The sequence below is a fragment of the Adiantum capillus-veneris genome, chromosome 3, assembly GCF_014529385.1.
Source record: "Adiantum capillus-veneris isolate H3 chromosome 3, ASM1452938v2, whole genome shotgun sequence".
In the NCBI taxonomy this organism is placed as follows: Eukaryota; Viridiplantae; Streptophyta; class Polypodiopsida; order Polypodiales; family Pteridaceae; genus Adiantum; species Adiantum capillus-veneris.
The window spans coordinates 152,445,397-152,472,503 of NC_140933.1; the positions used below are offsets into that span (position 1 = coordinate 152,445,397).

The window sequence follows — 27,107 nt, forward strand, 5'->3', positions numbered from 1 at the left end:
TAAAGATTACAAGGGATGCCCAAAAGCAGAGCCCCAAAAGCTTTCAATTCAAAAGCAGTGAAAAATCTCTCTCTCACAAGAGAGTAAATTAAAGCAATTATTCCATTTCTCTCTCTATCTCCAAAGCGTAGCCAAAAGCATAAAAAATAGCATCGTTGGCTGTGCTTTTTTTTTTTCAATCCCGAAAAATCTTGAAGTGTCCGTACTGCTGCCACGTGGCATTTGGCGCCTGTTTTAGGGTTTCCAGCCACTTTAGGGTTTCAGCCAGCAGTTAGGGTTAGGGTTTCCAGAAATTAGGGTTTCTGCAAATTAGGGTTTTTGGCAGGAATTAGGGTTTCTGCTGTTGGTAGCCATGTCATCACTTTGTGACAGAATCCATCTCTTGGGTTCTTTATGGCTTATGCCTTGTAAGACAGAGCGGTGAAGATGGGAGTGTCTAATAGGCCCGGGGTCAAGGCCCGAAGATACTTCGCCAATAGAAAAGAACAGATTGAACAGTCTTTTAGCACTTCAATAACAACTGAACTGAGGGAGAGAGACGACACGCGGCACGGAGTGGCTGAATTCCACCCCAGAGAGTATTGGCCCCAAACATTGGCGCCCATTTCGGTATTTCTTTATATTGCATCAACACCGTACAAGCCGGTACTCCAGAGTCTGCACCTTTGGAAGCATGCCGGAGAATGAGCCCTTGCACATATTAAAGGCCCTAGGCCCCAAAAGCAGTTTACATGAAAAGCCTTCAAAACTCAAAAGCTTCTGCTCCAAATGCAATGCTTAAAAGCTGCCTGCGCGATTTGCGGAATTATGTATAACTGCCACGTCATTAGTCAGCGCAAAACGCGGAGCATTTGTACAGCTGTTGCGTCATCAATTTTGTGTGTGTGTGTGTGTGTGTGTGTGTGAGTCCTGCTTTAATTTTAATCCCTTTATGTCACTGAGGCCCCATCGGAAGGGGTCCCTTTTCCGCATCAAGTAACCTTCCCTAATAGTTAATTTGTTACAAGCTTGGACACTCCAAGCGAGAAAATCAATAGCAACACACAAACAAAAACTTCAAAATCATTGAACTTTAGAGAGAGAGAGAGAGAGAGAGAGAGAGAGAGAGAGAGAGAGAGAGAGAGAGAGAGAGAGAGAGCACGGCACGACGGAGCTTTGCGTCCAGAAGCACTGACCCCAAAGATCGGCACCCCTTTCGGTATTTCTTTAATATTGCTCACAGAAAAGTCACCAAGGGTCTTCTGCTCTCAGACGCTACGTCCAGTTGCTTTGCAGAGTGAGGGTCCAGGGGCTCTTTAAACAGTACAAGGGATGCCTAAAAGCAGAGCCCCAAAAGCAATCGATTCTAAAAGCACTTTAACCCTGCTCTGAAAAGCCAGTGCAAAAGAAGCGAGTGTAAATTAAGAAAACTCGTACAGCTTTCCACGTGGCACCAGCAGCGCAAAACACGGATCTGTACTGTCCTACCACGTCATCATACGGACTGCCACGTCAACATGTCAGCGCGATTTCCGGAAATCTTTTTCAAAGTTCAAGCTTCTCTCTTTTAGGGTTCTGGGCCCCACGGCCGGTACTTCATAAGTTCTTTTAGTTGGTTGGTTCAATCACTCTTGTCCACTCGGCCATTTCTCTTCCAGTTGGGAATGCCATGTCATCACTTTGTGACAATTTCCTAGAATTGTGGCCCCACGTTGTACCTGGTAAAAGATGTTTTCAAAGTTTGGATCTGTAGCATACTGATCAAGTATTTCTTCAAAGTTTTGATGAACATGTGGCTTTCAAGACAACGTGTCTACCACCAGATTTTTCTTTCCCGTGACGTGAACAATCTAAAAATGGAACTACGACAAAATGTTTGCCCATCTCATCTGCTTATCTGAAAGCTGTTTGTGGGACAAGAAGTATTTCAAACTTTGATAAATGTAAACTCGATGAAATCTACTCCAAGTAAGAAATGCCTTCACCGAGTCAGGGCCAGCTTGCTTTCTCTTGACAAACTTCTCGTCCTTATTCTTTCCCTTCTTAGTGTGTTTCTCGGCTGACTTGGTTCCCAATGGTTTCATCGGATATGCCAACGATGCGGTGAGCAGTGAGTAGTCGTTTTGAGCATAGCCATCAACTTCTGAATGGTAAAAAAATTGTGCTAGAGGAAATAACTCTGTAGCTTCTCAGGCAATCCACAACAGCAGACTAGCGCGCTCCATCTGCTCCTCAAGTAGGACCATCCGGAAAGAAGCCACTGGAAGAAACGTGTCCAAAATCTCTGGTTGTAGGTCATGAGCGTGTTGTCATCTGTCATCCTCAAGTGGTTCCAAGCTGTAAAGATCTTTGCTTCATACTTTGGTGTCAACCACAAAGAGGCAAACAACCTCTTGAACCCCACCCAAGTGCAGTCATCATATCAATGGCCTTAGTGGTGTTAGGATCTCTTTTACATAGCATAACCTCAAATAATTAGAGGTGCCCCAAGGTTCTATAAAAAGATTGTTTGTGCTGAAAGAATCCAGGTTCACTTCTGGAATGTGCGCTAGGTTCAATTTCGTTATTCAATCTGCAGAGTAGCACTTCGAATGAGGAAGTGATGTGGTATGTGTCTCATTGTTAATCCATTTTTTTGTTTTTCAGGAAAGGGGACATCGTGTAAGGCTGGCTACGCATGCAAATTTTCGAGGCTTTGTCACTTCAAATGGTCTCGAGTTTTATCCTCTTGGGGGGGATCCCAAGATTCTTGCTGGATGTAAGCTTGATGCATCTTTTTTTTCCTCGAGCTCACCACTGTTCAGAAAGGAGATGCAAGATATTCTTATGACAAGCTGCTGCACTAGATATGATTTTTTACTCTTTTTTTTTGGTATAGATATGGTCAAGAACAAGGGATTTTTACCATCAGGACCCTCGGAAATTTCTATTCAGAAAAAGCAGTTAAAAGCAATAATGAACTCTTTGTTACCTGCCTGCACAAAAGCTGATGGTGATTCTGGTGATCCATTTAAGGCTGATGCAATTATTGCTAATCCAATTGCATATGGTGAGAAAATCTAATCTTTCTATGTTTTAACATATTTACCTGTTTGACGAAGAGAAATGTTTGGTTCCAATTTCTACAGTATTCCTTTATTGATATGGGCATAGTTTTAAGGAAGAGTATTCTTTTGGCTTTAGTTTTCTGTAGTCCCTTTTTGTTGAAAGATGCGCAGTTATATCAAGCTTAGGGTTTGAGAGGGTTTGGAATAAGCAGGATGTTTAAATTGTTCCCTCATGCCTTCAAGATTCAAAAGGAAATATATGGATTTTATGTAACTCAAAGTTGTTCGTGGAAATACTTGTGAAAGTCAAGTAAGCAATTGGTTCCTTCTCTTATCTTGTGAAGTTCTGATCCATGCCAATTTTGTAGTCTAAGATTGGCTGAAAATGAGTTACAGTGAAGTTAGCTATGCTTTTGGGATTGTCAATAACTTATGTTTGCTGGGCCAAATGATAGGACCGTCGTCTATCTCCTGTTTTCCTGGTTTCGGATAGATTGCTTTTCAGTTGAATTCTCAAATTAAACAAATGAATTCAAGTCTCTTTGTGTGCCTGTTATAATGTCCTCAGCCCAGAAGCTTTTGTTGTTGAGAGGCTTTTGAAAAGTGTGTTTAACTGCAAAACAGCTTTGTTATGATGAATCAAGCAAGAAAGATTGTGTTTTTAGTGCGAATGCATTGGGATTTGTTATGTTTCTTGTTGAGTTATGCATAGATGTGCATCATTGCCAAGTGGATTAACAATATCTGATTGAGCGTCACATGTTTTACAAAAAAATAGGACCTTACCTTCATTACTATCATGCTGACCACTATCTATAGAAAGTGCATTAGAGTATCAAGAAAGCTAACTAGTGTATGTTGGTTAATCAGGGATGAATGATAGATGCGACACTACCTACCCAACCTTAAACCGTACAAACATAAAGCACCACAGCCCTTGCTAGAGGACAAGAATTGGACACCTTTTCTTGCGTTTTTAGAGTTTGATTACGCACTTTGGCTAACTGCTCATATCCTGCCTTGTCCTGATTAAGGTATGGCATGACTGGATGCACAATAGCTAAAGCTAGCCAAACTATTAAGAAGTCACATCTAATGTTATGTTAGCTGTGATAATAACGGCGGATCTCTCTAACTATGGACATATTGCTTTTGACACCATTCCCATGCTAAAAGGATTTTTTTGTGCTCGAAAACATGTGTAAAATCATGCCTTGAAAGATTTACTATTCTGGAAGTAGAACCTTCTTTGATCAGACCAGTTCGTTTTATAAGAGCTCATAAGGTACAATCCCTAATTCACTAGAGCATTGGATCCACCATATGTGGTCACTTACTGGCCAAACTCTATGCATCTATCTTGGAACATGAGTTGAGCAGATGGACACATAGAGAGGGGATACGTGGAGGAGATTTTCCACTTTGGGTCATAGATACACTCTTATTGGCCCTCTTTGGATTATATATTGATGAGATCTTGGACTACATTGGGAGCTCAGGAGGCAGAGGAGCCCATGGCACTTCGATATCACTTTTGTTGTATGCTGATGATACTGTGCTTATAGCAGACTCCCTAGAGGCTACGCAGCAACACCTCGGGCTTACACACTTTTGTGCAAAACAATGGTTTGTCAGTAAACCTTGGTAAAACCAAGGCCATGGTGTTCCACACCATAGCATAAGATCATTGCCTACTTTCTTATATGGATAGGAGATTCTAGAGTATGTGGATTCTTATACCTACCTTGGAGTGGTCTTTAGTTGGCCCATTTTCTCCTTGAGAGGGGCAACTAAGGCAAGGCTCTGTCTAGAGGATATGCATCATTGGGCGGACTAGAGAGGATGTGTGCACAAGTGTAGTTCGAGGAGCCACAGACTAAGCTATGGCTTTTGACAATGGTCACATCAATCATACTCTATGGTGTACAAATATGGGGCCTTAGATGATCAGAGTAGATCCGGACGCACATATGAGGGATGGAGATCGATGGAGCGAGCATTGATATGATCTATGGAATGATTAGGGCTAAGGCCTCAGTCCCGCATGAGATCATTAGAGTAGAGATGGAAGCACCACCGATCGTGGTTGAGGCCTCATATGATAACAAAGACAGAGAAGAAGGCGGACGAGGCCGCAAAATGGATTGAGGTCGCTCCTTGTACATCGACGCTTATCAACATGACCCTCGAAGAGGAACAAAGAAGGCGGATGCGGGCTCTACATGTGAGAGTGACCGGCCTCAAGGACATAAACAATGTGGAGAAAGAGGTCAAGCCTCACATCCATGATGGGGGTGGAGAAGCCTTTGCACACAAAGGCATGGAGAGTAGGCAAGAAAAGTGATGGCCCGGGAGAGTCTTCATAGGAGAGAGCTCTCATACGTCACTTCCCCTCCTTGGAAGAATTCTTGAGGAAAAGGCCTACTCTCAAGAAGACAGGTATTTTCCTCGGCAATGACTTTACTCTCTCACAGCTCGCACGGGAAGGCACAACTGGCACAACTGGTACATGCCTCTCAGTGGAGGAGTGCATCACTCTATTGAGTGACACTGCATGGTGCTGCATTAGTGGCATACCCACACACTCAGCTGGACAGGAGACGCCATTCTGGGAGCATGGCCCATAATAGTTGGTATGATGAAGAGTGCAGAGAAATGAGAGCCCAGCTTCATAGGGATCTTCTTTTAGGAGTCATCACTTACAGACAGTCTCGGATTGCCTCCCGGTGCCTTATGCGATGGAAGAAGCGAGCTTACCTGGCTCAGATGCAGCGAGACTTATATCAGAGCCCTCCCCCAGTGATTACTTCACTTGATGTGTGGGGCCAATATGCGACATTGTTATATACGGTTCTTGGATAGGAACCCCTTCTAGACCCTACAGAGCCATGCCCATCTACGAGCACTTCTTACCACTCGGATGGTACAAAGGGCCATTGACAAGATGAGGACCCGGAGGGCATATGATCATGACGGTCTAGTAGTGGAGCACTTCATACATGCTAGGAATATGTTGATGAAGGTTTTTGCAGTGTTGTTCAATCGTGCCATGTGTGAGGGGTTACCTGAGACTTGGAGGGGTTGTCTACTATTTTACCTATCTTCGAGGCAGGTGATCCTACAGAGCCTGGGAACTACCGCACTATTATGGTGGAGAGTGGACACACATTGGCACGGTTGTATGCATCCATTCTTGAGCAGCACTTGAGTGATTGGACAAAGGGTGAGGGTGTATGAGCAAAGAGTCAAGCCGGTTTCAAAGGGGTTTCTCCACTCTTGATCATATTCTGACACTCAGAGCCATCATTGAGGAGGGCAGGTCACATGGGAGGCGGATTTATGTAGCTTGTGGATTTCCGCAAAGCATTTGACATAGTACCAAGAGCTTGATTGATGCGCAGATTGCAGGAGATGGGGGTGCCCATAGAGTTGATTTGGGGGTTTTTGGCTTTGTATAGATTAGTGATGGGACATGCACGCACTCCGGAAGGGGTATCTGATTTAGTTCACTCTACTATTGGGGTGAAACAGGGCTGCCCATTGTCTCCTACTCTATTTGGTACGTATGTTGATGAGGTGTCTGATTACATTGATAGAGAGGGTGACAGAGGTGCCCAGCTGGCAGGACGTGGATCCCATTGTGTTATATGCTGATGATATTGTGTTGATATCTGACTCACCAGAGGGTATGTAGCGACATTTGGATGCACTACACAGTTTTGCAGAGGATAGTGGATCGTGTGTAAACCTTGGTAAAACCAAGATTACGGTGTTTAACACCACACCACAGTGGATCAGGAGATCAACACCTACTTTCACGCATGGTCAGGAGATTGTGCCACAGATGCATACACTTACCTAGGGGTAGTCTTTACTGGGCCGAGATTTTCTTTGAGAAGAGTAGCAGAGACTAGACTGACTAGAGCTTATGAGGATTTGGGAGGATTGGAGAGGATGTGTTCGCAGGTTCAGTTCCAGGAGCCTAGGACAAAGTTATGGCTCTTTGATACTTTGGTTGCCTCTACTATGCTATATGGGATGCAGGTTTGGGGACTTTCTGTAGACGAGGAAGGTTGGGCCTCGGTTGATTAGAGCGAAGGCCTCCGTACTGCATGATATCATTCGAGCGGAGTTAGCTGTCCCTCCTATGGAGATTGAGGCGCTTACCAAATCAGTCTCCTTTGTACACAGCCTAAGGGACACTACCAGAGATAGATATGTCAGGTTGGCCCTAGAGTCCTCCAGACAGCTAGCTCTACCGGGGGATACATCATGCTGGTATGCACAAATGACATCATGGTTTTAGACACATGGCTTCACCATGGACAGGCTGCCTGCTTTTCAGTATTCGCTATAGGCACCCTTGATGTCTCTGACACGGGAGGAGATTACTAGACTCATTCGTCAGGATCTGATCCAGCTAGACACGAGGAGGACATGGATAGAGCCGGTACAAGAGTTGGGCACGAAGATGGCGTTCTATAGGGAGCATCTTCTCCACCTCACAGAGGATGGGTTTGTGATTCGACCTAGCTATATGGACACACATCTTTCTCATGGTTTGCGTTGTGCCATTGGCCAGATACGTACATCCTCACATCAGCTCGAGATTGAGACTGGCAGATTCAGAGGGATACCAGCAGATAGCAGGATATGCCGCTTATGTCATCTAGAGCCAAAGACCGAGTTACATTACATATGCCATTGCATAGTATACTAAGAGATACGAGGCTGTTTCCATTGTCAATTCAGAGAGGGTTTTGGGCCTCTATCTAGGGTCATGAGTTATGAGGATCAGAGATGTCTTGGACTGTATCTACTTGAGTTACAAAGGCATAGAGACACTTTACTGAGGAGAGCTCGAGAGAGACAGTCCCAGAGACAGATTACAGATTTCTTTACACTAGATATTGGACACCGAGAGGGGCAGCTAGAGGAGCATGCCACCATTGTAGAGTTTTGCCCGCACTCATACTACCACTACTGGCATTCTCATAGACCGAGCATTGGAGCTAGGGAGATCTAGAAGACCGCGATTGAGGAGAGGAGCTACACAGTATAGACGGAGACTACAACAGAGGATTCGAGCCATACTTTCTCGACGGCCAGAGTGCGGATGAGGATGGATCTCTACCATATCCATCCCACCCCCACCCCCCCCCCCCCCCCCCCCCCCCCCCGCTTCTCTCATTGTACTACACAGTGTACTGGGCACCTTTTGTATTAGCTGGCACATCCATACAAATTGGTCCCACTTTCTAATAGTTGTATTTTTGTTTTAGTTCTTTTTGATTCCTGATATGGTATCAGATTCACTATGTTGTAACAGATTGGTCTCATAGGTCATTTTGGCCTTTTGAAGACGTTAATATATCATTTCATTTCATTTCATTTCATTTCATTTCATTTCATCTCTCTCTCTCTCTCTCTCTCTCTCTCTCTCTATGCTAGGAGGTGGATCTGTGTTGGGGTTTCCAGCCCATGTTGAGACCGTGACAATGGTCTCATGTGCAAGAGCAGTTGGCAGTGTCGTAGCAGTCTCTATTGTGTACACTTCGGGTCTATCCAGTTGGGATGTCGGTTCTATGCTGGACCACCCTTGGTCACTTGTATCAGCAACTTGTTATCAGCATGGAGAGCCTTTCCTCTCTCTCTCTCTCTCTCTCTCTCTCTCTCTCTCTCTCTCTCTCTTTGTTTGGAAAAAGTTAGGGTTGTATATTACTGAGTACAATATAATCCCCAGCGGATGCCAAAATAGCCTATCACGTGGGGTGTACAAGCTGAATGTAAGGAGGAGAGCCACTATAGTGACAACTCGACCTGAACAATCTCATGGTGGTCGGTGTGATGAGTGGAGGAGAAACCACCGAGGAGGGGCATAATGCCACGTAATCTGGCCACCTGTAAGTGTGAAGAAGAGTGGGGATCGAGCCCAACGCCGAAGGAAGGTAGATCGGTGTGCCTCGGCTGCTCGAGATGTACCTGAGGATGAATCCCACTGCCAAATCAGCGTATGAATGATGTCCAGCCAAATGACAGTGAGGGTATCCTGAAGGAGCTGTGGAGCCGCACTTAGAATGTGGAGACAACGAGCTCTCCAAACATTCCATAGTGTAATACTAGTGATGATTGAAAAAACTTCATCACGTGTTTGAGAATCCCCCTGCCAAGCAATCTGTGGTAGCATAGCCAAAGTACCTCGCCGATAACCAGTCAATGTGAGCATAAAGGCTGGATCTGTGTCTGAGCCCTCGTAGAAAAGATGGGGGCTGGGCATCGGCATCAACCATGAGACAGATCCCCAAGTAAGAAATCCATGCTGAACACCTGCTCTGCTAAGTAGAAAGCAAACTGCAAGCCAAAGTACATGGGAAGCTGAGCATGACCAAAGACAGTGTGCAGGTGACTCAAGTAGTCGCAAAGGACAGCGAGTACATATCGGATCATGACCCATAGTAGCTAGCCAAGTCCCAACTGGAAGTCTCGCATGTGCAATCATCCACATGAAAAAAGAAATACGACGAGCCGCATGTAAATCCCAGAAAACTGCTGCAGATAGGCATGGGAGAGGCCTAAATGTAACCAGAAACGCATACGAGTGGGCTGCTCTGGCTGCTGTCTCATCAATGCTAACCGTCCAATCCTGATAGTGTACTCAAAGAAGGATACTGGTGCACCGGTGGGGTCAGAGTGAGGCCAATGCCACTCGCTTGGGTCCCAATAAAACTGAGATAGGGCACGACCCTCCCACACCCAAAGCCTCCAAAGTGCAGCATCGGCGGAAGCGAAACGAGGGTCAACACAATGACGCTTCCCGCGGGAGCCAACTACTCTGATGGCCTCCCATCGAGCTCCGGGAAGGGCAAGGTGCGGAGAGGTGGCATCATTTGTCAATCTAGCATGAATCCCCTGAGACTGGTCAGTATCAACTGTGAATAGCATGGTGTCTAAACGAGCTAATAAGAGGGTGCTCTGAGCAAAGAGGCCTTCCCAGCCACAATTGGGAGGCATCTGAACCGTGCCTCTCATGACTGCATCCCACTGTGAAGAAACGGCGGAATCAATCTCAAGCAGTCTGTCTGTCACCCCGCGACCAATGTCATAATGTTCTGCCATAAAATCAGCATCCAGCATACGTGACTCATGAAACAACCGCATAGAGGCAGCAGGGCCAGTGTCCCAGGCAACCCAATCAATGTGAGTCCTCTCTCCAAGCTGACGGGGTGGATAAACTGAAGAATCAAGAACTGCAGCATTCCAAATGAGGGGCTGGCGCTCAATCTCCTCACGACATGAGGGAGGTGAGCATATGATAGCGCGTCGCATGGAAACCCAAATCTGAAGGAGCGATCGGATGAAGGGTGAGAGGGAGGCGGTGGACAAGGGGGCATCAATAAAGAGAAAACGATACCCTGTCTGCCAAGTATGACCATCTCTAGTGCCGAGTCGTGGAGTCACTGCGCAAAGAGCGGCCTGAAGAAGCATCTTCCAAGGTTCTTGTCCGGGGAAAAGACCCCGAACAATAAGCTTGGTAAGAAGGGCACGGCTCTGTAACTCTGGATCAATAATGCCAAGGCCTCCCTCTGACCTAGGACGAATAATCGTGGACCAGCGAACTCGAGCATGGGTATTAGTAGTCCCATCTGTGCCACTCCATAAAAAGTTCCGCACTAAGCGGCGGAGCGGAGCTATCACACCAGAATGTAACATCCAGCAAGAAGCCGTACACCATACTGTAGCCAGAATGACCTGGTTGGCGACCAATGCACGGCCAGCCAATGACAGATGACGTGAAGACCAATGGCATAGCTTCCTGCGAATAGACTGTAGTACGGGTGCAAACTGCTGCTGTGAGGTAACATCGAATCCAACCTGAAAGCCTAGATATCTGCATGTCTGACCCGGTCGCAGCCATGTGAAACCATCAGCTACCCCCCAAGTAGGTATGTCATCACTGCCAACCAGTAACCCATAGGATTTATGCCAATTAATGCGTGGACCACTAGCAATGCAAAAAACCTCTAGGGCCTCCTGCATAGCATCAAGAGCAGCTAGCAAATAGCGTAACATGAGCGTAGTGTCATCAGCAAACTCCTGATCGATAAGGTCAGGAGCTGTAGGTACAAGCATGGTCAAGCCACAAAATGCATGACTTTGAGCACGAAGAAAGTCGGACATAGTCTCTCCTACAAACAGATACAGATATGCTGCTAGAGGACATCCCTGACGGACAGATCGAGAAAGCTCAAAACTGCGACTGACACGGCCACCAGTAGTAATAGCACTGCTGGCAGTCCTGAAGAGAGCGGAAATGCCTAAGATCCATCTCGAAGGAAAACCCTCCTAGCTAAAGTTCAAGAAAGTCCCACTCAACACGATCGTATGCTTTCTCGAAGTCAAGGATGAAAAAAGCGAGAGACTCAGAAGATGATCTGGCCCACTCTACTGCCTCATAAAAAGTGAAGATATTATCGAGGATGCATCGATCCATGGCAAAGCCTGTCTGAGAAGTATGAATAATATCTGGTAAGAACGGCCGCAAGCGATGGTTGATCATTAACTCTAATATCTTATAGACCGAAGGGAGTAGGGTAATAGGTCTCCACTGTCGGAGCTGAGTGGTGTCACCCCCCTTCGGAATAAGAGATATGAGACCTGAACAAAGATCCGGATGCATATATCCTGATGCAAAGATGTCCTGACAACCGCGAAGCAGTGGTATATGCAATACATCCCAATATGTCAAAAAGAAAGCTCTAGTGAGGCCATCTTCTCCTGGATAGGAGGATGGATCAAGACTCTCTATAGCAGCATGGAGCTCTGCAAGTGTGAAAGGTGCCAACAAGATCTCTGCCATAGTGTTTGTACAACGGTGTCTCGTGTGATGCCAGATCTGCTCACGGGCAAGTAAAACCTCAGTAGTGCATACATCAGCAGTGAACAATGTCTCAAAATAATCTGCAGACATATCAAGTATAACATCAGGATGCATATGTAGTGTCCCCTGAGCATCGCACAAAGTCCGAAGGGTGGTGCCAGGAGGGCGCTCTTTATGCGCAGCGAAGAAGTCTTTATTCATTCGATCAGCTTTAGCTATCCAATGAGATACTGAAGCATGATGAGTGAACTCAGACCTAGCATCCTGTACGCGACGAATCTCCTCTGTGAGCTTTGTCTGTCTAGCAGCGAGGTATGCATCCTGAGGCCACTCCTCAAGCAAGCGGTGAGTGGAACCAAGAGGGATGTGAAGATCATACTCCCGTACTCTCAATTGACGATGAATAATAGCGGTCTGATCACGACAGTAAATACTGAGTAATGCAATGAGCAAGAAACTCTCCAGGGGGTCCACAATAAGAAGCATCCGAGGACCATAAGTCACGAATCTGCTACTGCAATACTGGGGTGGTGAGAACACTGTCAGGGATGCAGCAGCCTCGTCTCTGTGCAGAGGATCTAGTGAAGGAGATAAACAATGAGATGGGTAAATGATCTGAGAGGCTGGTCCCTTTCCATGTAGTAGTGAATCCGCCTAGAGCTACTGCCCAAGGGCCAATGTAAAAACGATCGAGTCACTCTAATAATCTCCCATGCTGTCTCTGAAACCCCCAAGAGTAATGAAGTGTATCAGGGTGATGACCAAAAGAGGGTAAGTGCTAGGCGTCAACACCTTGAATAGCTAGAAGAAATCGATCCCAAGCTGGGTTCTCATCGGGAGAGATGGATGATAGAAGTGGAGGTGTGATGGCTCGCCAATCAGAGTCGCTCTCAACGTTGTTGAAGTCACCTCCAACAACCCAAGAGTCTACAGCAGGTAGAACAACAGCCAAAGAGGACCAAAATGTAGCCCTCTCCCGAGGAGTAGTGGGTGCATAGACTGACATAAAACCAATGATAGATTCCCGAATCCAAATAGAAACATAAACTGCTCTGCCAGCGACAAGGGTGCCATGCTGCTGAACTGAGGCCAAGTAACGTGGTCCCACTGAGATGCATACACCGCAACTCTGTCCATGAAGGCCCATAGCAGGCTCGCTCCCAAAAAGTGCGGGCGCCCGAGGGCATGAGATTGCGAAAGGGAGTGGCAATCTTATGCTCCTGTACTAGCAATATATCCACAGTGCCCACTACATGAGTGTGTAAATCTCTGCGAAGTAAAAGCTGACAGGAACCTTTTACCCGAGAAGTTTGTAAACCATTAGCATTCCAAAAAACTACATGTAAATCCATAGACTGCATGAAAGAGTTTGAATAGCATCTGACTAACTGCGGGCAGCTGGGCCATCCAAGGGGTGAGCTTCAGGCGGTAGGAAAGCTACCCGCAAGCCCTCTCTAAGATATGGTGTCTCATCGCACCAACTGCGTACCTCAACTTGTTTACATTGCATTACCAATGCTGCAGCTTTGACACCCCAAATGCGCATAGACATAGGAAGCACCACATCTGAGGATACATGAATGACCATAGGCAATGAATAGCAAGCATAAACATCACTCCACTCCATAGCACCAATACGTGAAGGGTAGTGAGGAGACAAAACATCAGGAGCGGAAGTAGACAACCATAAATGAAGCTGAGCCATAGTCTGTGCGTGCACAAAATGTAGAACCTGATCCTCGGTCCATTCCTGAGCAGCGTGGAATGGAAGGAAAAAGGAATGGGTAGGCTGAGAGCGACTGCGTATTAAAGAGGGAACACAACCTGTCTTGTGATGCATAAGATAGAGCTGCACCCGCAATGGCCCTTCTGAGTCACCGCACATCTCAGCCCGCCGATGAGTGCCCCAGGAAAGAGGACAAGAGCTGAGAAAACTGCGTGAGACGTAGGTATGAGCTGTTGAGGGAGGAGGAGGACCAGAAGGCGGAGGGGGGAGAGTAAGGGCGAGAGGAAGAGGAGGAGAAGGGAGAGGTAGTAGCGGTGAATGATCCATCTGCATGGGAACAGGGACCTCAGGAAGAGGGGAAGGAGCGGGTGGGGGAACTGCAGGTGAAGGAGGAGCTGGTAGCAGAGGCAAGTGATCCTGTCGCGAAGAAGAAGAATGGCGAGGAGATGCAGGGGGTAAGGGGGTGGTGGAAACTTGCGAGGGAGCAGGAGAGGTAACACTGGGAGCTGGCTGCGTTGTTGGTTGCTGACGAGGATGGAAGGAATGATTACGACCCACTGTCTGCCATGATACCTCAGTGGGAGCTGAAGCTGAGGGAGGAACATGGAGGACAGGAGCTCGAGGAGCGCCTTTAGGTTGTTGAGGTGCTTGAGTAGTAGATGGGAAAGAAGGAGGAACCGGCTGTTGACGCTGACCACGTGGCTGAACATGACTGTTGCAGGCCGGCTTTTGTTGCCGCCGGTGTCGTGGCAGGGTGGGGCAATCTCGCGCCAAGTGTCCCATCTCGTGACAGCGTAAGCACTGTCCTGGGCGGCCAGTGACTACCATACGGAGAGAGTAGTCTCGATCGCGCACATCCATAGTAACTCTATCTGGTAATGAAGTATCCCCAAACACAAAGACCTGAATGCGAGGTGGGCGAGATGAGAAGATGCAGGATCGTGGAACTACCGTGCCAAAATGAGCAGCAATCATCTAGACGAGATGTTCATCGATAAAATGGAGAGGCATATCCGGAAAGGAGAGTGTCAGAGGGAATCTGGGAATAAGGTGTCGACTGTCAAACTCCTCAGTGGAAAACTCGGGATACCACCTCGTCAAGTATATCATCCTGCGATCAGAGAGTATCGGAGAGCGAGCCAGTAGAGCTGAGGCGGTGGCAGGATCTGAAAAACGTACCATGAATATGCCTTTGCCAAGGAGTGTAAGCTCCGAGATTTGTCCCTGAGTAGTGCCCAATGCAGTCTGACACCAATCACGGATAGAAGATCGGGGTGGAGATTGTCCAATCATCCGGCCAACTAAGGCATGCTGAGCCAAGTGGTGTACTTTGGAGTCAATGCGTGTCAATAGGTCGCCAGGGCAATCCACGCGACAGGCAAGTGGTGATGGAGCGCCATGAGGAGCACTCGAGACCGGCAAAGCCGCCATGAGGAATGGGCGAGACTGGCAAATGATAAAAGCAGGACCCAAAGTGAAGCTTCGACTCTCTCTCTCTCTCTCTCTCTCTCTCTCTCTCTCTCTCTCAAGGAGTAGACAAATGCGCGCAGCCCACAGTCAGGGTTTCGCACAGTTAGGGTTTCGGGCTGGCGGCAGCGGCTTTGCACAGGCAGCAAGGTCGCCACGCGCAGGCAGCAGTTTCGCGCGCAGCCACAGTGAAGTTTCGCGCGCAAGCACCAGGCAGAATCGCGAAGTTAGTGTTCGCGCGCAGTAGAAACAGGGTTCCTGCGCAGGTAGGGGCAGGGTTCGCGCAGGCAGGGGTAGGGTTCGCGTAGCAGGGGCCTTTTCTCTCTCTCTCTCTCTCTCTCTCTCTCTCTCTTTCACATTTATTTTCACACTTTCACACTTTTCACACTTAGTACTTTAGTACTAAGGTACCCAGACATTGTAACAGATTCACCACCACTTTTGTATCAGTTTGGTCTCATAGGTCATTTTGGCCTTTTGAAGACGTTAATATAACATTTCATCTCTCTCTCTCTCTCTCTCTCTCTCTCTCTCCGTGCGACACCACCATCCCCTGCCTGCTCGCGCTAGCGTGGTCCCTGCCGGTCACCTGTTGCTGAGCTACGACACCGCCTGCTACATCGCCATCGCCTGCCATTGCCCTTGCTGGTGACTTGGAGACGCGCGCCACCTGCTGCACCCTGCTCCTCATCCCCGCCTGAGCTGCAAACCTCGCCTATAGGCCTTAACACCCAACCCCTCAAGCACACACTCCTGCACCACCCTCTCACACCCAGCCCCCTCCAAGCCCATCCGCTCTCACCCACACACATCCAAACACATACACACCCACATATATACACGCCCACATTTCCCCTCATACCCACACACAGACACACACACACATCCACATCCACAAATACAAATACATACATACCCCCCCATCATGGCCCTCTTGCCTTTGTCTTGTTGATCATCTTGATCACTTTGAAGTTTGACCACCACCCGAAGCAAGGATTGAGGCCGTCGACATGGCAAAGGGAGCAACAAAGGAAGAAATGTTGAAGATGGACGACAAAATACACGCCACAATCAAGGAAAACATGACGAACTCCGCCCTTAACACCCTCATCAACCGCCTCTCCAAGCTCGAGGAGGGAGAAACCTACAACAAAGAAAGAGAAGCATGGAAGAAGAGGAGGAGAGATGGGAGATGGAGAGGGAGCAAGAGGAGGAGGAATGGCGGAAGAGGCGAGAAGAATGGACCAAAGAGAGGGAGGACATGAGAGAACAAAATCGAGCTCCTCAAAGCCTCGATCACATCTCTCACCCCCGAAGAAGGAGAGATGACCACGGACACAAAGGAATCCCTCAAAGAGGAACTTACCAAGGCTTTGACCGGTAGCATTGAGGACAAATTAGAAGCCACTAAAGAGGGGTGGGTCGAGGTAGTGAAGAACATCAAGGAGGAGGGAAAAGAGGAGGGACAATAGGAGGAAGTCCTCATTGTGCACACCACCCTTGAGGAGGAGAAGATGAGACAAGCTTGGCATCTCAACATCCGTGTCACAGGCATTATGGAAAAGGAAGCTCCACCCCCGAGTTTGATGGAAAGGCATTATGCAAGAAACTCGGCTATAATGAAGAGGAATCACCCCCTTTCATCAAATCTTGGAGAGCGGGTAAAGACCTTACAAGGAAGAGAGCCCTCATCCTACACTTCTCCTCTGAAGAAGCATGGACTACTTTCCTTCGCAAGAGGGTGATCTTGAGAGGGCTTGATGGACCACCCATCTACCTAGATGACGATCTCACACCCATGCAAGTGGCACACCGGCGCCAATGCATGCCTAGAGTACACCAAGCCCGCAAGGAGGGGAAGAGGGCCTCATATAGAGATTGTGGTGTCATCATTGATGGCAAGGCCATAGCATAGGGACACGCGGTGTAACAAACTTGGACACCCCAAGTCAAGATTCTACCGTGACACAATTTAGATTCACTTCAAAACAGTTCACAAAGACGACACGGCCCGGCGTAGTTCCGTGCCCAAAGGTATTGGCCCCAAAGACTGGCGCCCCTTTCGGTATTTCTTTTTATATTAATCTGTGTTCAAAGTACAAGAGAGTCGGCATGTGCTCACTCTCAGACTCTATGTCCATAGGCTCTGAGTAATGATGCCCAACCCACTTATTTATTGCTACAAGGGATGCCCAAAAGCAGAGCCCCAAAATCTTTTAACTCAAAAGCAAAGTTCCCAAAAGCAATACCTTGAAAATCTTCCATCCAAAAGCTGCTAAAAACAACCAATGTGATTTTCGAAATCCGTACGCACTGCCACGTCAGCAAGTCAATGCGTTTCGCGGAGAATGCCACGTTAGCAGTTAGCGAAAATTGCGGCGTTCGTAAACTGCCATGTGTCAGCCTGTTAGCACGATTTCCGGGACGGAGCCAACAGGTGTGTGTCCAAGGGCCAGCCATGTCACCAGTTTGTGACATACCCCCTCTTGAAAGAATTGTAATCGCCCTTGATTACGCCTGCAAAACACACAGAGGCCATAAACTGTCTTAGTAGACACCGATTGTTAGTACCGACGCACTAGACACAACCCATCTAGCACTTGTACAAATCGATAGTCACATCACAGGACATCGCATGACAAATCACATTCAAATTCATTCCAAATCTCAGACCATGATTAATCGGCAACGTATTTAGTAATCGCATCTAGATCCAGTCGGGACCTCATAGATGCTCGATTAACTAATCCTTATTGCAATCATGTCTATAGAGATTTATGAGACCGAAATGCTGCGGTCATTTCGTCTTTTAGTTCCTGCACTCAAACAAGTCAAGTACAAATCAATCAGTTTCATTTTCAGGAATTCCAGTTCATGAAGTCAATCAGCAGAATACTGTCAGCCCATCAGTAACCCAAAGGGACATCAGTGACTCTATATCAAAATCAGGGTAATCCGCTGACAAAGGAGCGGAGTGACTCCCCTCTTGTGCAAGCCCGCTGCACTAGATTCACCCATGCTGAAATCGAGGTTCTATCGGAGTAGACTATGCTAAACCGAATGCTTCAAGGTAAAGTTCCAAAATCTGAGGAGTGTCTGCTAGGTCTTGCTCCTCGATCCACTTCGCATCCAATGCAGGATAGTTCTCGAATTTAACCAAGAACCGCCTAATCACTTTACCTTTAATCTTTCTATCCTTGTGTGCCAATATCTGTTGTGGAACGAGTATCTCCTTGCTTTCCTCCACTTCGGGTTGCTCCTCTGCCTCCCCATCATCGGGCACATCGCCTTTAAAAGGCTTCAAGAGACTCACATGAAAAGCATTGTGAATCTTCCAAGTATCGGGCAGCTTAGTCTAAAGGAGACATCATTTATATTTTCTTTTATCTAGAAAGGTCCATAGTATCTCATGCTAAGCTTTGGAAAAAGCCGTTCCTTTCCCTTTTTATTTCTTAGGCGTGCCTTATCAAAACGTAAGAGTACCCAATCGTCTTCCTTTAACTTTAAATCGCGACGGTGTTGATCTGCTCTTTCTTGTGTCTTTCTTGAGATTTCGCTAAAGCCTCCCGGACCTTGGCAAAAGCAGTGTCCAAGTCCCTCGTGTACTGGTCGGCTTTAAAAATCTTATGTTTCGTGCTAAGGAAGGGTGGAACCTTCGTAGCACCTTCAATAATCTCAAATGGCGCCTTCCTCGTCGAAGAGTGGATCGTGTTATTGTAGGCAAATTCCACCAAGGGCAAATTTTTTTCCCATTGAGTCTTCTGATAAGAAATGTAAGACTTCAACAAGTCCAATACGATTGAATTTGCAATCTCATATTGCCCACTTGTCTGCGGGTGGAAAGATGACAAGAACTGCAACTGTGTGCCAATGTTCTCCCAAATAACCTTCCAAAACAAACTCGTGAATTGGGGATCTTTGTCAGAGACTATTGTCTCAAGCATGCCATGTAATCTGAAAATCTGTGAAATGAATAGTCTCGCTAAATGATCCGGCTTGACTGTTTTCTTCATTGGAACAGAGTGAGTTTGCTCGCTAAATCTGTCATTGACAGTCCAAATGCCGTCATGCCCACTCTGTGTCTTTGGGAGATCAAAAATGAAACCCATAGCAATACTTTCCGAGGGGCGGGTGGGAATGGCTAAAGACTGGAACAATCCCTGTGCTTTATGCCTGTCAAACTTGACCTTTTGGCATACCAAGCAACTGCGTACAAAATCGTCCACATCCTTCTTGAGTCTCGGCCAAAAGAAGTAACGCTCCACACCTTTCAAGGTGGTGTCAATGCCGCGGTGACCCGTAAAGGTGGACAATGGCATTCAGTTAGAACCTTTTCCCTCAACGGTTGTGTAACGCACAACATCGTTTTCTTCATCAAGTAGCCATCCCGTATGGAATATCCTGCTACTATCTCCCCATTCTGTATTCGACTGAATATATCAGAAAAATCTGGATCTGTGGTGTACTGATCGACCATGTCCTCGAAGCTTCTATGATGAATCGCAGAAATAACCAAGACTAACGGCTTCCGGGACAAAGCATCTTGCACCAAGTTCTTTTGTCCCTGTACATGGACAATCTGGGAGTGTAACTGTGACAAAATGTTAGCCCACCGCATCTGCTTTTCCGAAAGCTACTTTTGTGACAAGAAGTAGCGTAAACTCTGATGATCAGTGAAGACCGTAAAATCAGCTCCGAGTAGGTAATGTCGTCACTGAGTAAGAGCATGGATAACCGCCAAAAGCTCTTTCTCTTAAATCTGTGTTGTCAATTCCGGTCTTGAAAACAATCGGCTCTCATAGGCAATGACATTGTTAGGTGCAGCGGAATGAATGTTTGCGCTTTGCTCAAGATGAGTGCTCCGAACTGTGCTCAAGGTTCCTTTTGTTCTTATGGAAGGTAGAGCCTTCCGTTCTTCATGAGAGAATGCTATGATCACAAACAAAGTGAATGGACACTGTGCGTTTAAGTGTATGAGACTGAGAGATAGAGAGAGAAGAGAGATACGACACCAGAGACGTTGTAAAACCCTCCTCCGAAGGCCGAAATCTCGTTGGCGAGAGTGGTCTACTTATGATTGTACAATCTGGTACAAACTAAATGCATGTGACTGATGCAAGTCTAGGCTATGTCGGCGATGACGACGAGACCGACCTAAGGGCTGAAATCTGCAATCTTTCTACTGCTGTCCAAAAACGCTATGTGCTGAAATCTGCTACAATCCAAAAACTCTGATTTGGGGGGCTGTTTCTGTGGGTTTTTGTCGCTGAAAATCTGCAGGTTTAGGGCTGAAAACTGATGGTCTTTCTGGGCTGAATCTGCTACTCTTTAGGGTTTACTTTTGCAGGTTCTTCACGGCTGAAAAACCCTGCAGGCTGAGGTTTCTACTGCTGAAAATTTGCAATCGCTGGGACATGCAAAACCGCTAGGCTGATGTGTTTCCAAAACGCTAAGGAAGGTCTTCAAAAACGCTAGTTGATGGGGGTACTGTGGCGATGATCTTCTGATGGAGAAACGCCAGGCTGATGCAGGTGATGGCAATGTTCTTGTTGAGAAAACGCTAGGGGATGGTTCTTCTTGCTTGGAGGGGGGGTCTTGTTGAGAAGTTGCTTGCTGAGCTTGGATCCTGTTGCCTCTTCTGCCAATTAGTGCTAGTCTAGGTTTGCTTACATACTAACTTACTCAATTTGCCCTACCTACTTTCCAACAAAAGTCACTTAAAAATAATAAGCGAAAAATGTCAAAAATAGGTAAAATAAGCTAAATGCACTGGAAAATTCCCTGAAGGATTCTGATGGGTTCTGATGGGAATGCTTATGATCATGCTGTGTGCAACCAGAGGATATGCATCTATACTAAGTGACTGGGCATGCACGGTCTACGAATAGACTCACAAAAGTGCCATATCACTTCTAATCTAGACTGATTGGACCGACTGAACCCTTGTCGTGCTGTAGCTTGTCCATGGGTTGGATGTGTCACGTGAGAGACATGGCCTTCTTGCATTAAGACCGCACCCAAACTACGACCACAAGCATCACAATATACTTCGATGACTTTTGCAAATCCGGCGAAGTCAATACTGGTCCCGTAGTCAATTTCTCTTTCAAAGTCGGAAAGGCAGTCACCTCTGTGGGTCCCCAGGAGAAAGGGACTCCTTTTTGTGTCAGAATGTGCAAAGGGGAAGCTCCCTCTGTAAACTTTTGCAAACTTTTGAATGAACCGCTGGTAGAAAGAACATAAGCCCAAGAAGCTTCTAACTTCATGAACATTCTTCAAATTGGGCGAATCACGTATAGTGTCAATCTTGGTCGGGTCCATCTGTACTCCTGTTGCTGAGATGATGTGTCCCAAAAAGTGCATCTCTGGTAAGAAAAAATCACTCTTCTTGGCATTGATAACTAACTTGTGATCTCGCAACGCGTGAAAGACCTGTAGCAGATGGTGTTTATGTTCTGCCTCATCCATGGAGAAGACTATAATGTCATCAAAGAAAGTGCCAACAAACGATTTGTACTCTCTGAAAATCCTATCCATTGTTCGGTAGAAAGTCGCTAGAGCATTGGTAAGGCCAAAGGGCATCACCAAAAATTCATATAAGACCGAAAGGCTGTCTTTTAGACATCTCTCGGCAAGATTTTGATCTGATGATATCCGCTTTTCAAATCGATCCTGCTGAAACAAGAGGATCCCTGTAGGTGGTCAAGAATATCATCGATCCTTGGAATCGGAAATCTATTCTTGATGGTGATTTTATTGAGAGCTCTGTAATCAATGCACATTCTTCAAGATCCGTCTTTCTTTAAAATCAACGCCGGAGAGCAGTAGGGTGAAGTACTCGGTTGGATAAGACCCTTTTCCAGAAGGTCTTTCACTTGGTTCATAATCTCTTTATTTTGGGCTCGGCTAACACTGGTGTGCTTCCAGGTATCAGAACAATAGTGTGATCCTCAGGACAAGATGGTGGCAACTCGCCTAATAGGCCCTCAGAAAAGCAATTGGCATGAGTGTGGAGAAAATCTTGGCGTTCTTTATCAAGTTCATACGTGTTTGTTCTGTGTTCATCTTTTAACTCTTTCAAATAGATAGAGTAAACAAAGAGACTGAATTTCATTAATTTGGAAACGGCCGAAGCCGATACAATAGGGACAGACTCGCCCTTCAGTTTTACATCAAGTACAAATTTTCAGCCCTTTTCATTTGTCAATGTCGCTTTTTTTACCCGATAATCGACCATGGCGTTGTTCTTATGGTACCAAGGGACTCCAAGGAGGACATCACAACCTTCCAAGGGCATTATGTAAAAGTACTTGTGCCCCAAATACCCCCGACAATGCAACCGAAGTTTGCCAATGATAGGTGTAATGGCTATGTCACGTTCGGGTGCCGCTAGAACTGCCTCTGCTGGTGGTCCCATCCGATCGGGTCTAATCTCTAGCCGTGTCGCCAATTCAGGTGAAATGAGGTTGGCCTTGGGGCCTCCATCAAAGAAAATCAGGGCTTCTTGATCTTTCACTTTACCCCAAGCTTGACGAAGTTTTGTACTTTCATCAATCATGCTTGGGTCAATAACCATGCAATCTGGAACCAGTCCTGCTTTCATCTTGCCTTTTCTGCCACGTTCCTCAATTGCTCTCGGACTCTGTGGCCTATCTTCATGTTTTTCTTGCTGTGCCTTTTTGGGGCACTTCGCAGGGACGTGCCCATGTTCCCTGCATCCAAAACACTTCCCTTCTTTGATGTAATTGGTCCTCTCTCGAAGAGTGAGGCGGGGTCGTGTATTCTTGTCTTTCTTTTCTTGGAAACTCTTTTCCTTTCTACTTTCATTGTGAGAGGTTTGTTGGGTTTTCTGAGTCAAGATCTCATCAGTGGGGTAAGTCAAATTTACCGAATATATCGCAAAACCCCATTTCATATGACCCACCAATTCCTCAATAGAATTCGACTTTTGTTCCAGGCAGTAGTCTTGAATCTCTGTAGGGAGTCCGCAGTAAAACCGCTCAATCTGTTCCTAAAACGAGACCTTCTTAAATGAAGAGGTTGGTAGAAAAGAGTTCCAAAATTTCTCGCAATAAGCGTCCAAAGAATCTCCCTTGGTCAGCCGAAGATGATTCCAAGCAGTTCGTATATCTCGTTCATACTCTCGAGTCAGCCAAGAAGAAATAAAGAGCCTTTTGAATTTCAACCATTTAACTGGAGCTTCCTTCCTCAGAAGAAGGGTGGAGCAGCATGTTCGAGCATTTCCTTTGAAGAAAGATGTAGCCCTCCTAATCTTGGAGTGCTCTGAGTAATGCCCTCCAGAGAAAGCTATGTCAAACTGCTGAATGAAGGCTAAAGCCCTTGGAGCATCTTGGAACCCAGAAAAGGATTCGAACTTAATGGATTGTCCACCTTCTTTGAATTCTTTTACTTTCTTGCTTTTATCTTTGATAAAGTCATATTGGTTGGCTCTGTAAAAATGCTTCTTTGCATAAAACATGTGGTCGTTCGGAGTCCGAACTCCTCTGCAGAAGTGTCAGAAACTGGGCGAAATTTAGGCCTCTTTGCCTTTTTCTTTCCCTTTCCGAAGGTTAGCTTTTTGCTTCGCTTTTTGCCTTTTCTATCTTCCTCGCTCAAGTCAGAAGAGCTAGAAGAACTGTAAGAAGAAGAAGAAGAAGAAGAACTGGGTAGTCCTTCAAATCGTACACGCTCCTTGTGCTTTCTTGCCGATGCAAAAGAAGATTGATGACCCAAATAACCGGGGAAGTGAATCCCCTTCTTGTTCTTTTTCTCTTGCTTTTTGGATTTGTTGTTTGCGTCCAAAAGCTGACTAATCTGTGTCTGAACCACCTCTTGTAATTCTTGCTCTGTAAACATCCTCGGAGAAGGAGGTTTCTTGATTGCCGGTTTGATGGGTGGTTTTGTGGCTTTCTGCCACTGGGTGTGCACTTCTACGATGGATTACTTTGACAAAATTTTGCAAATTGCAGATCCTTCGCAATTTTAATCATTAGCTTTGTGCACTCGTCAACATGCTGTTGACGTTCCATGTCTTCAAGTTCGTACTAAGTAGGCCGAGGTGGCCCGTACTCTTCCTATGTTTGATCATTAAAATCTTCTTCGTGATCTCCTCCCACATTAGCAGATGCAAGAGAAGTCGACTGATTCTTGTTGGAATCCATAAGTGTCGTGAGAAAAAGGATCGGACTTCCCGGTAGAAGAGAAATCAGCCGTGCTCTGATACCACTGTAACAAACTTGGACACCCCAAGTCAAGATTCTACTGCGACACAACAGAGATTCACTTCAAAACAGTCCACAAAGACGACACGGCTCGGCGTAGTTCCGTGCCCAGAGGTATTGGCCCCAAAGACTAGCGCCCCTTTTGTATTTCTTTTTATATTAATCTGTGTTCAAAGTACAAGAGAGTCGGCAGGCGCTCACTCTTAGACTCTGTGTCCAGATGCTCTGAGTAATGAGGCCCAACCCACTTATTTATTGGCACAACGAAATGCCCAAAAGCAGAGCCCCAAAATCTTTTAACTCAAAAGCAAAGTTCCAAAAGCAATTCCTTAAAAATCTTCCATCTGAAAGCTGCTAAAAAAAGCCAGCGATATTTCCGAAAATCCGTACGCACTGCCACGTCATCAAGTCAACGCGTTTTGCAGAGAATGCCACGTGAGCAGTCATCGAAATTGCGGCGTTCGTACAACTGCCACGTGTCAGCCTGCCAACGCGATTTCCGGGACTGAGCTAGCAGGTGTGTGTGTCCAGGGGCCAGCCACGTCACCAGTTTGTGACACGTGCACGCCTATGGGACACTCTACGAGGAGATACACATGGCAGTTTGGAACTGCAACGGCTTTCTATGGACACACCTAGGGAGACGGGAAGAGGTGATGTATTGTAGAGACATCATCCTACTCAGAGAGACGCGAGAGCTGAGAGAGAGAGGTCTACCTTGAGTACAGGACTATCAGTGGGAGTCTACACACAGGAAGTGTACACGGCACAACACCTCCAGTACGCACAGGTCATAGGTAGAGTGCGATGCACCATTGGTGTGAAGCAAGGATGCCCCCTCTCCTCGACTCTATTTGGTCTCTACATCGACGAGATAGCAGATACATTCTACGAGCAGGCAGAGAGGGATCAGACTTAGGAGGTATACCAGTCCATATTATTCTCTATGTTGATGATATCATTCTAGTTTCTGAGACACAGGAGGGACTAGAGAGACACCTACGAGCCTTGGATGATTTCTGCACACATCGAGGGCTCACAGTGAACCTTGGCAAGACTAAGGTTATGATCTTCCACACCTCTAGGACAGTTCGGAGCAGAGCAGTACTCACAACAGTAGGCGGGCAGGTCGAGGTGGTTGATTCATATGTATACTTGGGGGTGACTTTTATTTGCACCATTGGCAGATTTTCCATGGCCTAGGCAGCCCGAGACCGGCTTACACCAGGATATGCAGCGCTGGCCACCTTAGAGTGCAGATGTCATCAAGCCCACTTCTAGGAGCCTCGTACCAAGGGTTGGATTTTTGACACTCTAGTCACACCTGTCATGATGTATGCCGCTACAGTATGGGCACCAGGGCTATCAACATCTCTATGGGCACAGATAGAGCGCCCACAGATCATCACGATCTCTCGTTTGCTCCACAACAAACCCTCAGTACCACATGACATCATCGGAGCAGAGTTAGCTGCACCACCGATGCTAGTAGAGGCCCTCTTGCAGATAGTTTGCTTCATCCAGCGCATGCGAGAGCTTCCACCAGAGAGACTTACCTGCAGAGCTTTTGAGGCATCGATACAGTTGCATCAGGAGGGGGACACGAGGACATGGTACTCACAGGTCATCGAGTGGTTTACATCCCATGGCTTGGACATCACAGATCTGCCTCCTTTTCACTATGATTCCCCTCATATATGTCTCTCACACACCGAGAGGAATCGAGTTCTCAGAGAGGATCTCTGGCAGCTATACATCAGGGAGACATGGATCACACCCAGAGAGCCTGTTCCCACGAAGAGGCAGTACTACAGAGACCACTTCTTGACCATTTTAGCAGATGGGTTCATCCAAAGACCGAGATACATGGATATCTACATGCCACATAGAGCACGGGTCGCCATCGGACAACTCAGAGTATCATCACACCAGCTAGAGATTGAGGCAAGCCTCAAGGAGAGTTGCACGTCCCCAGAGCAGAGAGGATTTGCAGACTTTGCACGGCAGAGATTGAGAGCGAGGAGCATTATGTATGCAAATGTAGGGCATATGAGGAGATCAGAGGCAGATATTCGACTTTGTTTGCAGATCAACCCAATCTACATCAAATTTTTGAGTCGAGAGACCAGCGACAGTTCGATCGCTTCCTCCTAGAGGCACAGCAACATCGGGACTTCCTCCTCTAGGCAGCATCAGCTGTGAGAGACGAGCGCGAGACAGCTCACATATTTTTTTCAGAGGACCATAGGAGCACCACCACCTCCGACCATCCAGAGAGGAGTGACTCTACAGCAGGTTGAGGAGGTACGAGCTCGCAAACGGCCATGTACCCATGGACGTAGGGCACCTCGCCTACACCAGAGAGAGATCCAGGAGCACTACTATAGATCTCTGGAAGAGAGACACATCCGGGCTTTTGCAGATCCAACCGCTATCTTACGTGGATTGTTCACACCCTACCTGCCCATGCATTATGTATTACACCCTGATTATGGTACTGGATGGAGCTAGAGATAGGATAACATTTCTTCTCATAATTGTGTCACGATTGTGACTATGTTGTAGTATTACATCTACTCCTAGTTGCAGATACACAAAGTGCCATGCCAAGGAGAACCCCTACGCTTGGATAGTCACGACCCTTTGCGCAAGGGACGTGCCTCTTCGCCAAAAGCCACACTCCTTCGACGACTGGTCACACCCCTTCGCTCTACGGTTGCGACTCTTCGTCCAATGGTTGCAGCTCTTCGCCGAAAGGATGTGTCTTTACGTCTAAAGTCGCGTCTCTT

The 27,107-nt window shown here is 46.7% G+C and overlaps 1 protein-coding gene and 1 pseudogene across 2 annotated transcripts in view; both read left to right on the forward strand.

The window, feature by feature from the left end:
- LOC147461958 (sterol 3-beta-glucosyltransferase UGT80A2-like) overlaps positions 1-27,107 on the forward strand; it is a 57,342-nt gene that overhangs the window by 14,427 nt on the left and 15,808 nt on the right. For both annotated transcript variants that reach the window (XM_086509423.1, XM_086509422.1), the window contains 2 exons: positions 2,626-2,737; positions 2,858-3,028. In XM_086509423.1, the coding sequence (XP_086365549.1) occupies positions 2,626-2,737; positions 2,858-3,028 (283 nt within the window). The remainder of the gene's footprint in view (positions 1-2,625; positions 2,738-2,857; positions 3,029-27,107) is intronic.
- Positions 6,807-26,472, forward strand: LOC147461959 (uncharacterized; annotated as a pseudogene).